At 43.1% G+C, this 17,351-nt stretch overlaps 1 protein-coding gene across 1 annotated transcript; it reads right to left on the minus strand.

Annotated features, from left to right (window-relative positions):
* Positions 1–307: 307 nt before the first annotated feature.
* PPP1R36 (protein phosphatase 1 regulatory subunit 36) lies at positions 308–17,110 on the minus strand (the record flags this gene model as incomplete). Its single annotated transcript, XM_084288009.1, has 11 exons — positions 308–313; positions 924–984; positions 2,293–2,481; positions 2,568–2,764; positions 4,054–4,093; positions 8,579–8,719; positions 12,354–12,452; positions 13,552–13,677; positions 14,373–14,453; positions 15,716–15,780; positions 17,102–17,110. 11 exons carry the CDS (start codon positions 17,108–17,110, stop codon positions 308–310), a joined length of 1,014 nt encoding a protein of 337 aa, XP_084144135.1.
* Between the last annotated feature and the right edge of the window lie 241 nt (positions 17,111–17,351).

Below are 17,351 nucleotides of genomic sequence, written 5' to 3' on the forward strand. Positions count from 1 at the left end.
ACTTTGATTTTGAACTTCTAAGATTTGCTTTTCCCATCATGTAAAGTCCATGATAAAAATAACATATATATATATTATTTAAAAGATAAAATGAAAGTTGGTAGATATTTTAAAAAACAGCTTTCCTCTTTGCTATACTCTTTTCACAATGAATCATAAATTAGGCTAAGAACAAAATGAGAGATGATGGAAATCAAAAAAGGATTAAACAATATATTAAAGACAATATATTAAAGAGTAACTTCCTTTAAAAGTACAGTTTCAGGAACTTTTAAACTATAGTAAGTCCTGTCCCCTCATTGCTTTACTAACCCTATAGAAAAAGAGGGTTGACGTTAAAATCAATAATCATATTCATCTGCAGGTGTCAAAGCACTTTCCAAAATAAGTCAGTAAAATAGTCTTCTCAGAAATAGTGCAACGAAAGCACTAAGATGAAAGAGAAATAGTTAGTGACAGAACCAGGAATTACAGTCCAGTTCTTCAGTCGCCCAGTACAGATCCTTGTGTGTAAAACTACCCCACTTCTGACAAATGATTTTGGCTTTTTAATCTGCAATTTCAAAATTATTTACTTAGCAATATGAAATTATGCCACTGAATGAAAGAAGATACCACTTCTGCTAGGTGCTCTGATTACAATCATCTTCTGCCATTGCTTTTGACAATACAGCACTCTCACTACTAAGCCTGTTTTGGGAGCTTCACAGAGGTGGCAGATTCAGGCCATTTGTCAGGACAGAGGAACAACTCCTTTGTCTTCCTTGTTCTTGTTCTTGTCCTTCTTCTTGTTCTTGTTCTTGTTCTTTTTCTTGTTCTTTTTCTTGTTCTTTTTCTTGTTCTTGTTCTTGTTCTTGTCCTTCTTCTTTTTCTTTTTCTTTTTCTTGTCCTTCTTCTTGTTCTTGTTCGTCATCCTCCATCGCCTCGTCAGACTTGAGCATACAGGAATTTAACTCACTACAGTGAGCTCCAATGATGCCCACCCTGTTAGAAAACATGGTGTTAATAGGCTTGACACAATGAAGCAGAGGAAAATAGGAGAAAGGGGGAACAGCTTGTAGTATTTCCAAGGTAAACCAGCAAGGAACGTTGCCTCCTTTAACTGGACTGTGAATAACACACACTATGCTGTGATTGTCTGCTTCCTCCAGGGAAGAACAAATAACCACACTTAGACACTCAGCACCTTGCATACCATGTCATGTTTCTGTCTCGAATGTGCATGCACACAACATGAATTGCGTATGTATGTCCAAGCGAAACTTGGCCCTTCCTGGAAAGGTTGGCTGTATTGCATATGAATTGCTGTGATTAAGTTATAACACCAAGATGCTTAGGGGGCACCCAACTTCCAAAGCATGCACAAAACAATTATATGTGCATTTGTAGCAAATTTCACTCTCTGAGGAAATACTGGACTTGCTGGTCATGTGTTGTGGATAGGTCTGACAATTTTGCATGTAGAGTGCTGTAGTGTTCATTAGAGTGCCAGAATTCTGGTAGATCCAGACAAACTAAGGCAATTCTCAATTTATAATTTCCAGGCAGAAGAAGATGACTTACGTAGAAAAGTCTTACAGGGAGCCTTATATACGCTTCAGCAGAGCAACACTGAATTGGACTCGATGATCCTTATGGGTCCCTTCCAACTCGGGATATTCTACGATTCTATGATTCTATGTTTGCATCACTTATTACATAAAAACAATTGTAGTGATACTGCTGTTAACCATAGGCAGATGCAAAATTGAATATCTCTTTCATGGCATATCCAGGCTTGAAAAATGTTGTGTTTGTTTTGAATTGGAAGAAAAGGTTCTGTCTGTATTACAATTTAAATTATTTTTTTTTAAGTGCAATATAGTAACAAAAAAAAATAAAAATTGTCAGAATAGAATACATTGGTCATGTCAGATCAGAATGCTGAAGAAATAAGAAACTGTAATGAATCATGAGAGGAAAAAAATAAACATCCCATTTTGATTTTGACAAGTTTGAATTTGTTTTTTGTTCAAATTTATCTCAATGCATATTTGCTTTCCCAAAAAAACTTTCCAGTTTTAACAGAACAGTATGATGGGCAGTAGCTGCGTTGCTTATAGTTAGCCAAGAGTTCTTCATCTGCAAGTTTCAGGCTCACTCACGCCTGCCTTACACTCCTCTTCCTCTCTAACTACTGCCTATGCAAGGCCCACATCCAACAGCCCCTCTCCTGGTGAGGAAGAGCTAGCTGCCAGACATCCTTCCTACCAGCCCTACCAGATCTATTCATGCAGAGAAATAGCCCCTCACTTGGTAGCAAACAGCTCTGAGAAGTCCGGCAGGTTGTCACACGAGCAGGGGCGTGGGTCCCTGCCCCGACAGTAGTGGTTCTGGGCGAGGTAATGAGCTCTCTCCTTTGGCAAGGGCAGCAGCGTGCTGAGCATGGGCGAGCGCTGGTGGACCATGCTGTTTATGGGTGGATGCTTAGCATGGGCTTGTCTTGAAAGAAAACAAATGCAGCTGTTATCTCAGTCTATTTGGACAGGGCAGAGTATCTAAGGACTCATTGGTATGTCAAACTGTACCTCTGCCACGGCAATCTCACTGCATCTGCATCAGCAGCCCTCTTGCCTGCTTCCTGCAAGAAAACATTTCTCCTGTCTTTTAGGGTGGGATTGAACATGTCGGAGCAAAGAAGCCTGCCGATTTCTTCCCGAATCACTTGGAAGTGCTTCCGTCTGAACACAAGCCAAGCCACATAGCTGCAGAAGTTGTAGAAGCCCTAAATTGAAAACACAGATCTCATTTTCACTGGGAGAAGGTTCAGAATCTCACTGCATCCCACAGTGCAGGTTGGCGTGACTCCATTAAAAAGTCAGCAACCAGTCTGGCATCAGACTTCACCAAATATCACTGAAGATTTGAAAGCAGACTTTTTTAAAGGTTTGCAGACAAATGAGGCTATAAACACAGTTAGCTCAGACAGATTTTGTCTTGCTCAGCTAACCAATGTGGCTTAGTTTTGATGCTAGGAACTAAGGAGTGAACCTGGGATTACCATCCAGTTTCCTTCAATAATTAATGGAAAGAGACTAGTGGGATGAGTCATTCTGTGGGGGTTCTTATCGCACACATCTGTCTCAAAAGGCAACAATTCACCCCCTTTGTCTGCATCGACTGTCAACGGAGCCTAAGGGCTTAGGCTGACAGGACAGCTATTGTTTGGGCAGCTGGAGTTATACAAGATGATTCCCACCCAAAATGACAGCATTGTGATCACAGAAGATATTGCTACCAAATATGAACTCAGTGCCTCTTACTTCCACATCTCTGCTTGCTGGTTAAAAAGAAGATCCAGCTTTTCAGTCCATTTTAACATTTGTGATCCCTGGCCCAAGTTGAATCAATCCCCAGTAGACTGAGTCTCTACTAAGGTTCCTGAAAAGGTGGTCTCACTGGGACTACTGTGTATCCTCGGAATTGAATCCAGGTCCTCTCTTTCAAGGAAAGGCTTCCCAGTTTGTGAACTACAGAGTATAATTTGGGCCTAGCTGTTTTGTATTAATTTGCCAAAGCCCTGCTACATAGTGAGGCTCATAAATTGCTCATTGAGCTGTATGTAGCAGGCCAGAAAAGCTTATTGGCATCTAAAAATGTTGCCAAGCACAATGGAATTGAAAGAAGACTGTGAAATTTCTTACCTATAGAGATGAAATTGTGAGGCCAATGATGAGAAGAAAGCTATAGACCAGACATCCCAGAGGGACCCCAGGCTGTGATGGGAACTGGCTGGGCTCTGAGCCACAGAGGGACTGAAATTCCCTGGCTCAGGGCTCCAAGGGGGAAGAGGCTTGGGCTGAAGGGCAAAAAGTTGGTATTTTACAGAGACATTATAATCTAGGCTCAAGAAGTAAAAGTTTACTGTAGGTACTACTCTGCCCTGCAAGTAAACCAGTGGGAGAACCAAAAGGAAAGGAGCAGGCTGTCTGAAGTACCTGAATGTGTGAGAGGGGGACATGGTCTCTGCTGACACTCAGTCAAAATCTCCATTTATCTTTGTGTCTTTCTTACCTCAAAGAAGTTCCAATCTTTCTGTAATGATGTTGTTCTCCTAAAGCAGTGAACAAGAGCACAAAATTAATAGCAGCAGTCATCCTTTCAGTTCTTTGTACAGAGCTTTGAATATGACTCACGGGGCTGCTGCCAAGCTGGCATTTCACCAGGGCAATAAAGTTGTTGCTGGTAAATCCTCATTACTAGCATGCAGAGACCTACTGTCTAAGAGAAAGACAAGAATTCTGCGCTGCCTCAGAAGGAGAAAAGGCAAAATATTGTATGGCTCAGTTAATTAAACCCAATAGAACAAAGCTGGATGTGATGAGCAGGGGAGGCACCCCTACTATGCTATCAAAACTGATCTCTCTGCTTGGGCCTCTTAAAAGTGGTCAGCTCTGATCTAACCCAGTTCCCACTGAAATGAATAGAAAACTCTCCCTGACATCACTGCAAGAGCAATGAGCACAGTTACCAAGGGCACAAAGCCAGGCCAATGCTGAGACAATATACTTGAAAGTCAGGAAGGAGATGCCAAATGCATCTCCAAGAAGAAATGTAAAACATGTACGAAAACGACAAAGGGCCTTTGTTAAAGAAGCAGCAATTTGCGCAGTGGACGCCAGAGAGATGCTCTCACCACCCACTTGAGCCTGGGGATTCTCATGCAAAGCCAGATGACTGTCCTTCATGGAAGCACATTAGAGTGGATGGTGATGCACACATCCCAGCAGCCACTTGGTTCTCTGGGAGCTGGCACGGCTCACCCTTGTAGAAGGGAAAGCAAATTTTCTCTACCAACCTTTGGATCTCCACAGTCCTGCCAGATGCACAATAAACTCCATCTCTGTCAACTCACCAACTCCTGAAATGTCCCTAACCTTCCTGATAGCATCAACTGTTCCACACACTTAGGGTACACCCAGCTGCCATCACCCCAGAAACGTCACTGCAGCCCTGTAGCTCTATTTACTATCTTCTGATCTTCATTTATTGGTATTTTGATCAGGAGGACTGTGTATCTCCCTGCCGAGCTCTCACTAATCATACCCTTCATGACACCAGCTGAGATCCCAAACCCACATATTGTACAAGAGAAAAGAAGTTTGACTCTTCAAGCGTGGCACAGCCATCTGCCCAAGTAGATCTCCCAGATAACTTCAACGCTTTTAATTCCTTATGAATTCTGGAAAATCACAATGTTCTGTTTCAGAATATCAGAGCAGAGGAACCTAATGTGAACCCAGCTTTTAAAACCTTAATGTAAAACCCTGCTTCACCTTTAACATTAGATAGCTCATGCATTATTTTAGAACCACTCCCCAATTTAGCAGAGAAACCGATGTGGAGGCCAGCAACAGAAATTAACAGCAATAATTAGAGTTAAATAATGCTAGGGGTCTCCACCCTTCTTTTCCCCAGTGCTTTACTTCCTTCAAGTAAGGTATTAAGCTAAGAGACCTGCTTGAAGTAAAGTTTCCTAAAATAAATGCTGAAGCAAGAGGCACCTCCCATGTCTACAGCACAGTTGCTCATTACCTAGGAAAATACAGAAAGGGTTAGGAAAACATCAAACTTGCAACAAGATTCAGGACAGGACTTGTAAGAAATATGTGAATGAGTGAGCAAAGAGCATCATGATTTCCAGAAATATAACAACAGTGACCTCTTACAGCTGTCAGGGTGACAGGATGAATTAATGTGTGGAAGAGGACAGTGCAAAGGGCAGACGGTGCTGTAGGCATGGGGTTTGGATGTAAGATCATGGCTTCAGACATCTACAAGAATTACTGTTCTGTGTAGGGGCACACAGGGCAATGTTTCTTGTGCCATTTTAACAGCTCCTTTGACCATGGCTGTGACTCCAATTGCTCATGGATCAAGCTAGCATCAAGGATCAGTAAGGGCCGACTCAACTATTTGTGCCATCGATGCTTGCAGCTTTGGGAACACTCTGTATTTTTCCCATTATGACAAATACCCATAAGGAAACTGGCACCACAAAAAGGTTGCACAACCTCCATCAACTTAAAAGGAGAAAGCTAGACACACCTATTCCTTCCTCAGCGTTGGAGGCACAAAAGGACTAATGCTAACATACACAAATAACAGGTCTGGAGGAACTCTCTCAAATTCCAGTCTGGGATGGTATCAAGATAGGATTTTAATGCTGCATTTTACAAATCATGTAAATTGTTAAGATGAAGATGTTCTCCATCTAAGCTTCCCTTTTTAAGACGGGAGACTTTCAGAGAAAGACTTCACATGAAAAATCAATAATTTTATATGAACACATACACATTTGGAAGATCTGGAAGGGTCACTTGGAAGATCAGTTTCTCAACATAGTATAAGATTTAATTAAGATGTTGCTATGGTGAATTACAAGGAAAAGCAAAAGCTTCAATACCAGCATGAAAACATGGTTGGGTTATAAGAAAACATAGTAAAACTGAATGAGTTTTATATTAATGACAATTTCTCAGTTTTTTAATCTAAACATTTTCCAAGTAAAATAAATACATAAATAATCATCAAAGGTAGCCCTAGCCCCAGTTTCCATTTTGACAAAGGACCTTTTCCACCCAAAAGAATGTATGCTTAAAAAATTCCTAATCATCTCTTACAATTAAGAGTGTTAATCAGTTCTGTCCCTTAGCTCTCATATTTGGCAGTTCATATAATGGTCTGGGAGGCTCCAGATAACATTTAAGGCTAAACTGAGTCAGCCTGGTAGAGATTATATTTATGTAATTGCCGAATGCTATGGGAAGTGCCATACATTGTAACATGCTCAGCATTAGCCTAACTCTGAAGTCAGCTGTAGTCAGCTACCACCACCCTGCTATGAGTAACCCAGTCAGGTCTCTCTTCATACAGCACCTTACCTCATGAATGCTTTAGGACACAGCCCTTTTCTAGCCTTTGTGTTTTTTACAGCCTAGACACCAGCGTCCCAACCCACTGCCAGCCTCTAACCCCCACTGTGATGGAAATATTAAAGAACACGGTTTCCTGTTTCAGCTCTCTGCTCTTGCTCCCAAGCTGCTGTTCTTTTTGCCACTAGACCTCTTCCTTGCCACAATCCTGCACATTCTCATCCACCAGACAATGCGAGTGAGTGGAAAGGCAGCAGAGCTAACTAGCTCTGTACGCAGCACAGGCTGCTTTATCCAGCTGCATCCAGTCCTTGGATTCAAGTTGCTTTTTGCAGTAAGTTCCTCAAACTGAGTCTCATAAGTGCTGACATTAGGGCCACCCAACAGAAACAATGAAATGCTGTCACAACCCTCCCTGTCCAACCAGCAAGAAGGTTAACTGGATGCCTTAGCAGAAATCTGGAAGCAGGCATGTGGCACACAACTCTGCTCCCAGATCTGCCCCCTGAAATGCCAACATGCCAGGATGCTGTGAGAATGTACAGTTAATTTTCAGGGTGCAGTGCCCTGTGGCATGGGGGCACACCAAAATGAAAGCCCTGTGGGGACAGCAGTCTCCAGCTCCCCTTTGCTTTCACTGTTTCATAGGTTACCTTCTCTTGGTTAGGAGGATACCCAGGTTCCTCCAGCCCCAGAGAGGAATGAGGCTGCCAGAAGCTGTGTTGCAGGAAGACAGGAGAAGGATTGTGACTCCTCTGGAGAACTGGCAGCAGAGTTTCACACCAATGGACTTTGAAAAAATGTGCCTGAAACTGCTCTGAGAAAATCCTAGTGACTGGCTACTGCCCCAAAAAAGGAAACATGCATACTTGTCTCCAAGCCTCATAATTCCCCTAGTTTCTCTGCCTTTTAAAATACCTTCCCATTCATTCATACCTCCTTCAGTTTCTTTTTAAATTCCCACTACAGCTTTTTGTTCCTCTTAGTCCTTAGCTGGGCCCACGGCATCTACGGAGGTACCGGTCTCCACCACTCTGAAAAAGCCATGCACCATCTTCCCTGCTCAGAGGTAGGAGTCCTACACTCCCAATGCCCACAGTCCCTAAGCACAACCTTTTCTTGTCTCTAGTCCCTTCACAAGCACGGTCCCTTCCACCTGCAAGTAGTCTTATGCTATTTCAGACTTGGCATAGGAAATTTATGCAAGGATCAATAGCAAACAGCAGGCACATAACCATTTGCTTTTAAGGTTTAATGAGTCAAAATGGCACAGGTGAGATCCATAGCTGGCATGGCTTTTTGCACTGCTGGATTTCACACTGAACCCATCAAAGTTTCCTGCTGTGTGTATCTAGCAAGCCTTCCGCATGCCAGGGCTAGAGCTTCCCAGGCTGGTATTCAGAACTCTGCTGCAACTTGTTGTGGCCGAACCAGTTGGCAACAGCTCACCAGAAACACTTCTGGAGCCAGTTACCAGCTAGAGCAGCTGGGAGATTGGGACACTTCTCTGTCTCTTGGTCCCTTTGCCCCTGTGACAGTTCGTCTCATGAGACGTGTTACCTCAGGCTTTCACTTGTGTCACCCAAAAGGGGCCTTGGCCTTGGGCTGCCGTGGCCCTTGACACAGCAAGGGTCCCCCAGAAGGAAGAGCTTTCCTTGGCTTACTTTCCACTAGGCGAGTGGCTCTGCTGTGCCAGGCCTCTTTCGAGGATAAAGTTACTGTAGACCTTGGCAAGGTGAATCCTGGCTACTGCTAACTTTGCCAAGACATCGTCCATTTCTTTATTCTCCAGAAAAATCATAGTCCTGTTAAAAAAAAAAATAAAATAAATAAATTTAGAGAATGGATGGATGGTTTTCAGGCACATAAACCAACACACCCTATGACTCCACTATCTGAAGACCCCTCTACAGCAGGGCTGAGTTCAGAAGCTTCCAGCACAGCTCTGCAATGCTGGTGGGGCCACCAGGCCTGGGGCTTGGGCCCAGACAGTCTCCCTTGCCCTACAGAACTTGTAAGCTCTGTGCCCACAGCCTCTCAGGTTGCCGTCTTTGATCCTACATAGCTTATGAACCCTTTTTGCAGCCTACACGAAAGCCCTGGAGGTGCATTTAGATCTCTCCAGGCACAGACTCTGTCATTGGGCAGCCTGAAGCAGTGGGTCTGGCTCGTTCGGAGACGGCACTTACTTCTCTTCAAAAAGGCACACGAAGCGCTTTTGGGGTGGCCTCTAAACAGGAACGGCTGACACCGCAAGCCTGTATTTTAAACCACTTCAGATCAAACGCTAAGGAAATGCCAAACCAAAGAGCTTTCTATTTCCTCTGCTTCCCCTGTAATCCACCCGACTGTCTCCCAGGGCCTGGGAGCGCTACAGGCCTAAAAGTTAGCAGCCTCCTTTCACGCTCGGGAGGGTTGTTTTTATCTGTCCCATCCCTGATGGCCTCCAGCTCTAAAGCTTCCTGCATGACCCACCTTTAATAATTAGGACAATTACTCTGGGCTTCTCAAGGATAATTGCTAATAAAATTCAGCAAATTTTCCTCAAAAGACATGAAAGGGTTGGAAGCAGAAACAGATAGAAACTAAGGGGGGGAAGAAAATGCAGGACAGAAATAATAGCCCATGTTCCATTCATGTCTCATTCACTACTGCTTAATTTTTGTTCTTAGAGTCACATATTTCAGAGATGAATACTCCCAGGCTGTCTCCAGTGGGGCAATGCTTCATGCCCACTGCTTTGGAAAACTGGTTTGTTGCTTTAGAAGTTGTCTACAAGATCTTTCTGAATCTAGAAGAAGCCAGGAAAACACAAATCTTGGATGTATGCAGAATCTGAATAGCATCGAGAGAAGATAAGGTTGCAAAAAGCCAAAGATGTCCAGATTTGTGATGACTTTCTCTTATACGAACTCCTTCTGGCATAAGAAAGTTTAATGCACAGAAGCAATGATTTCATAAGTAAAGATGGTCTTAGATGTTTTCTTGAGACATCTTGAGACATGAGTACTTCTACACTGCCTAGGTTCAAGACAATTGAGTTATTCAGCCCATCAAGCACAGTGGACAAAGAATTCACAACAGATGAGTTGGGCATCTCTCACAGGCAGCCCAAATGGCAGGAATTCCAGAAACACCAAGTATGAACAGGAATGAACTGTGCTGTTGTTTCTGCGTTACTGCATTAGCACACAGGGTCTGCAAGAAGAGCAGCTCAAGGACTGCACGGTCATTGGATGTGTCCACCATACAGGAACATCAGGCTGCTGAAGGACTAGGCAGGTCACCAAGCCCAGTCTCCAAGCAATCTGTCTGTCAGCTTAACTCTGAGCAAATTATAGGTGTCACTAACCAGACACATGAAATGGTACCAGCTTGTCTTGCCTGCAGTCTGTCTCTACCTGTGGCACGTAGCCAGTACTACACAGGAAAGCGAAAAAGCCTCTGAAATTAAATTACATCTAGGAGGAAGGGGAGGGATGTTTCTTCCTGAAGAAACAACTAGCAACAGCCCTGAGCATGGGATTTAAGTGGGATAAGTACAGGAAAACAAATGGCTATGCAATCTTCTTTCACATCCTCTCAAATACATCAACATATCACATACCCAAGGGTTCTTATCACAAGCGTCATTTTCTGTCATTATGATTTTATTATGTGGTTAAAAAATCCCTCTCACAAGCTCACAGAGCTCCACCTTCAGAAAAAAAAAAAAAAAAAAAAAAAAAAAAAAGTAGTTTTCTCCCCAGCCCCCATTACTTTCTAGTAGAAGACTGTTCCAGAACTTTAGTCCACAGAAGGAAAAAAAAAAAAAAAAAAAAAAAAAAAAAAAAAAAGCGCAGTCCTTGCTACCTTTGATTTGAAATAAACATATGCCAAATTCAGAATCAGACGAGGTGGATAACAGAGGAAATGGGGGGGGGGGAGGGGGGACAAGGATAGGGGGGGACGACACTTGAACAGAGAGTGAAGACGCAATGTCAGAAAGCTCTTCACACAATGATTAATATCTTCTCGTTCCTCCATGTCAGCTAAGATGCAAGAACAATTAAGGGAAATTTTTAACATTAAGTAAGATCGCAAATTGCCTTTTTTCATTTAATTATCCTTCCTTGTATTTATACTTTGGAAGATCAATATCCTGACTTCCTCCTTCTGCATGGTAAACATCTCTTTTTTAAGCTTCTCTGATGTTACATTGCATGCAGCTAATCCTGGCAAGCAAGCCACTTCCCTTCAGGGGAGGCAGTGAATCTAAATAAAACAGTGCTACAGAATTTTTCTTTGGGAAGCTCAGAGACGGTATATGTTTCCCACCAAAAGGCAGCAGTCACTCTGGGAGCACTGCATGCCATAATGCAGCAAAATATCTCTTCTGGCAGAGTTTAACCAGTGTTTATAGCTGGTAGTTACTAATCAGAGCCCTCTTGACCCAGGAAACATAAATCTGTATGGCAATAGGTCCAAATCCTCTTCTTTGTTTCAGTCTGTTTTTGTATTTGCCACACCAGCTGATGATACGAATCATGCTGAGATGCCATGGCCAGTGCAGAGTCCTCCCTGTCCTTTACCAGCCAAGAACAAGGGGATCATTCTGCAAATTTCAGCCCAAATCACCACAGCTGTATCTAGGACTTTTATGTTCAAAAATATGTTGATGGTTTCCTTTATTTATGAAATATTCCTTGCACAATGAGAACCTGTCAATCTACAGACATGAAAGAAATCATTTCCTTAAGGCCAACAATTCTCCAGAAGTCTTTTCTTCAATACAGAGAACTCAACCCCTGTGTATGTATATCAAGGCTTCATGAATTGTGAAGAAAGTAATTATCAGGTGTTTTAATAAAATGGTCAATCAATTCTCAGAGACTATTAAAGAGTCCAGAAAATCATTAAGGTTTCTTATAACCATGGTTTGTAACTCAGTAACACTTTCTCCCAAGGCATAAAACTCTCTAACACAGCAGCTCCTAAACTGTTCCTCTGGCATCCCCACTTCCACTTTGCAAGGTAGCAAGTGTGGTCACACACCCTTGCTTGGAAACTGCTTTCCTAGCATATATTTCTCATGCTGTAACATGTTTCTAGCACTGAAGAGTCATCTGAACCTGTCTTGCAAAGTATTTAGAAATGGAATCTTGGAGCAATGTGACCCACAGCACAACTAAACGCCCAGCACACTCAGCTGTGATTCGGAGGTGCTCCGTATTGCAAGCAGAAATGATGGGATGCTAACGCTGTTATTGGGAAATGGCAATAGGGGATGGCTATTTGGGTCAGGGCACCCACACCGATTTAACATTTGGGTAGTAGTAATGATTTATTCAGACTGCAGTATTATCTTGAGGAGATAAATACCCAGGGCAAAGTCTGGATATTTACACACTTAAAGTCAGGCAAGCTCTGGTACTTACAACTCAAATGTTTTGTACTCACGAAATCAAGGATGTGGTTTCTTTTTCCAGGGCAATTTTTTCCAGGTAAAAAGATAAGTAGAAAAGCAGGGCCATGAGGAACTCATCTAGTTTCTTATTCCTAAATGAAAGGTAGAAATGTCACTGGGAAGTCTGTAGGTCTGCAGATCTAGACACCACGAGACCATTATAACAAAGAACAAAGTCTCTGCTCAAGGGCCTGCATTATATCGAATATCTGTGGGGCTGTGTGGTTGAGACCCATTCATAGTAAGCACTTCACTCTACAGTGAGATTTTGGAGGCTATTAGAGAAATACTAGCAGTGTCCAAGAAACATGCTGAACAGTGGATTGAATTGGGTATCATCAGTCTTCCTGCAAGCACATTTTCTGCACTGAACATGCTGAAAAAGCAGCATTTGCATTCAAAGTAAGACAGGAAAACTGGGACAACTGGGACACCTCTCCTCTTGTCCAAGGACAGTATGACTACGGCCCAACAAAGCCTACAGATGCAATTCTAAATCAAAGGCAATGCAGCCACTGCATGGCCCTGGCGATCTCAGGGAAACGCCTCTGAGATGTGATGCTCTGCCGGCTGCCTCCTTCCTTTAGCATGTAGAGGAGTAACACAGATAAGCAGTGGCAGCAATTAATGAGCTCTGCAGCTCTGAGCAGAACAGCAGCTGCACAAGAAGGCAGCCCAGATGCCCAGTTGTGTTAGGTACTCACGGTGCATGCAGTGTTGTGGATGCTCTGGCAAACGTGGAATTTAACTTAGGGTAAGATGAATAACAACCTTTGGACATTTAGGCCGAAGTTCCTGGCTCCCTTTAGCTAACAGAGTGGAGAGCTTCTAAACAAGCAGTGGGATTATTTCTCTGAATGCCAAGGTTAAAATGCATGTGGTGTTATTTCACACTAAACCCCTCTTCTAAGCCTCTGATATTTCATACTCCTCTTCTCATACACCATAGTCTCTCTACCACCCAACACACACACATAATTCTCGAAACAATTTGTACATAACATACCCCATAACTGCTGAAGAAGGTAGCATGCGCTCTGACTTTTTTTCTTCTTCTTTCAAAAGTAAAGCAACATCTGAAAACACAGAGGAGAAAATAGTATATCCTCCAAAAAATCGCTAGCTGTTAGTAGAAATAGTTTTCTGATTTCTGTGGGCAATGCCTTGCTGATACAAGATACCAACATTTACTCACATTTGACATCATCCAACGTCACATATTCATGTTGTACCCACTTTGACAGCTTATGGATTTTTTCCTCTTTGTCATCCAGCTTTTTTTCAGGGAGCTTTGCGCTGCCTTCATCTTGGAAGATGCTAGTAGTTGACCAATACATAGCATTTAAGGACACTGTTAATTCCAGTCACAGAACAGTCACATTATCTACCTGGTATGCACTTTCCTCATTGCACACAATTTCAAAGGGCCAGGCAGTGAAATGTGCTTGGCAGATAGCCTGAGCTAACTTTCAGCTATTATAACCACAAAACAGGCTGGGAATGTTAGGAGAAATAGGACATTTCACCTCCAAGCTTGCTTCTGAAGTTGCCCTTTTAGTTGCTAATATAATAAATTGCGACTATATTATTTAGATCAAAGAGGTTTTATGTAATGGATGAAAGTCAGCTACACCGTGTTGTGAATTTATAAAATTAATAATAATAATAATACTTTAATCTTTGAAGTGCCTTACAAAGATGAATTAATTACCTCACAATACTCTTCAGAGCAGATGAGAATTATTACCTCTTTCTGAGCGATCTGGAAACAGCAACAAAGATGCAGAATGACTTTACCAAACTCACAGCAGGCTAGCGCCTGAGCTAGCATTCAACACCAGGCATGTCTGGCCCTGTTTTTGTGTTCAGACCACTCATCCACCCTATTGAAATGACAGGTGGCTCCCTGCTTCACGTGTTTTGTTCAGACATGATCCTCAGACAATGGATGAAAATATTCCCACCCAAATAATCTTGTTCCTTCTTGAGCTGTGTCAGTCGGTTTGACATACCTCTTTAATGTCTTGACACATATTTCCCGAAAGCAAGTATTTTTTCCTTCCTTAAGGTTTTCCTGAGATGCTGGACTGGAGCTGAAATAGAGAGTGTGTGCATGCAGTGGCATGAATTTACATTTTTAGCAGCAGTGCAAAAAGGTCAACATGCCATGATAAAGAGGAATATATATTTCATCCTCTAACTGACACTAAGAAAACATCTGGGTCGTGCTGAGGTCCACATGAGACATTGCTTTCAAGAACAGAGAAGCCAAAAATAAGGAAAGGTCCTCCTGCTCTGTCTCCTGCCATCGTAAGCACTGCATCATGTAAACCCTTCAAGTCACCCATGTCTCAAGTGGCTTTGCCCTCCTGCTCTTGTCCTGACAATGCCAATGAATAGGGACTTTGGGTTCACCAAGGGCAGAGGAAGCAGATGTGGCTGGGAAACTCATTCCCATCCCAGAGAGCACCGGGTAGAGTCAGAAGCATCCCCAAGGCCATGAGGGAAGCTGGCTGATGCTGTTGAGACTCAGACCATGAAAGGCACCCACAACAGCCGTGTGGTCAGGGAAGAGGTGAGCAGCCCAGCTCTGCCATGACGAAGGCTTGGAAAATGCCAGCAGGGCAGGGAGGCAGCAGCAGGGAGCGGGCGACTGACCCAGCTGCACCACGCCACGCCGCGCTGCACTGTGCACTGCCTGCCCTGCATCTGGGAAGAGGGCAGCAGAGGATATTGTTTCTCCCCAGTGATTAAATGTATGGAAATTTTTCAGGCCAGATGAAGTCTGAATCCACAGCTGCCACACCAACTCAAAGTGCAGGTACATGAGCTTTCTGCCCTGCACAGCTGTGGTTTCCCAAAAGGTTTGCAGTCCTACAGTGCTCACTGCCATGTGGGGCCAAATGTAATGCAGAGAGCTTCAGTCCATGGACTCAGTGGACCTCCACCTGTAGATGCCATGGATAGCATTTAGCCCTTGCTTTCAGCACTGCTGCTGCACCGCATGGCTTTCTGGCACAGGGCAGGACTTGCCACACACTTTTAGCAGTCCCTCTGAAGTGGATTCATCTTGAGACCAGTACAGAACAAATGCATATTTCTGTTTTTCTCCATTAACATGAGGGGATAAATGCCACAGAGTAACATTTAAGAGCTCCAGTCTCGATATATATATATATATCTATATCTATCTATATATATGTATCTATATATATATATACACAAATACATATTTGTCATGGAGTTTGTCAGTGCTTTGCAGCCAAAGCTATGTTAGACTGATTTTGCCTTACTTGGAACAGCTGAATCAAGGCCTTAAAACTGCACAATCTGAAATCAAACAGAATTCTTTTACCTTGCAAATTCAAGTGTATTAGTATCATCTTTCCAGTACCACACGCCTGAAGTTAGTTTTATTGTCTGCAAGAAAACAGCACGCAGGTTACATGTCTGAAACACAAAGCTCTTGTTCTCGGCGCAGCTCAACAAAATATTTAGAACACGAGCGCTGTGCATATTGCCCATTATGTACCTTCCTTAAAACTGCTTTTCACCTAGTTGTTATTTGTGACTCAGTTAAACAGAAGTTCTCTCAGATTAGAGGTTGCCAGCATAAGATAAAACATGCACACACATACACACACATTCACACAAAAATCCATCCTTTTTTATGTCTTTCAGGTTATTAATAAATACTTGAAAGTTTGCTAAGGAACATCAGTTTTTTGGATGCCAGTGAATCAATAAAGACTGAGAAATTGAATGGAGCCCTGCATTATACAACGTATCACTTTTATTTGGTTTTGATAACGTTTGTGTAATTATGGTGACTAAGCACCAGGAGAAAGGAAATCCTTGTTTTAATTAAAAAAAAAAAAAAAAAAAAGTTATGCACTTTACTGATGTCCTGAGAACTTTAAGTCAACACCAGATAGACCCGGCAGGAGACACTGAAGAAAACCACCAATAACAGGATTTTATAGTATCCATACTTTCAAAAAAAATTATACAAAACCAAAAATCCCCTAAAAAATAAAAATAAATAGAGATTAATTAGCCCTTTCTTAATTAACAAAAGAGACTTGCAAACTCTTAACTGGTTTTTGCTGGTCACCTTTAAAGTAAAATCCTTCTTATTGCTGAAATTCTTCTGCCTAAAACTCAAACTCAAACCAGGTGAAAGCAGGCTTTCTGTGAACTTTTGCCTGGTGTCATTCAGACAGACAGCACCGTGAGTCTCAGCTTCTTGCTCAATCTCACTTGGTAGTAGAATGCCAAAATAATTTTATGTCAGCAGCCAGCAGCCCGAGCAATGGTTAGACCACAGGGATGAATATTAGGAAACCGTGGCCCTAATCCTTTGACAAAGAGCGGCTATTTAAACTTGTCGGTTTTAGTCTTCAGCTCCAGCTTCCAAATACTGGTTTACAGCTCGCAGAAGAAAAGGCCCACACAAATGCAACACCTTTACATTAGACACAACGGGTTATGAACTGTGAATGAAAAACAGAAAATGTGGCAGCACGGCAGAGCAGCGCCTACCACAGCAGGAGGAAATACCACCCCCATGTCGTACAAACACAGCTCAGCTCTCACTGACACGATGGCTGAAGGGCTGCCCTGCCCTCCCTGCTCCCTCCCCGGCCACCCCATGGGGTTTCCCACTGTCCCCAGAACCTGCTGCAGAGGCAGAGGTGGGCAGCAGGGACAACGTGGAGCTGGGCGAGGTGGGGACACTCACCGAGGTCATGGTGCTCGCCTGGGACGTGGCTGGGCACTCAGGCTGGCTCTGTTTACAGCAGTGTCCTGGTAACAGCCTGGGAGCCGCAGATCCCAGCACACAAAGCCCCCTCCAGCCTGCTCTGTGCACAAGGATTCACACTCCACATGCCCAGCTCCTTCTCCCCAAGCACCTTCCCTGGGTAACTTTTCAGTCAAAACAGAGAAATGAAGTGTTTCCTGTGCAGTGACACCTCAGCAGACACTCGTTT

This window comes from Netta rufina (genome assembly GCF_964035555.1).
Source record: "Netta rufina genome assembly, chromosome: 5".
NCBI lineage: Eukaryota > Metazoa > Chordata > Aves > Anseriformes > Anatidae > Netta > Netta rufina.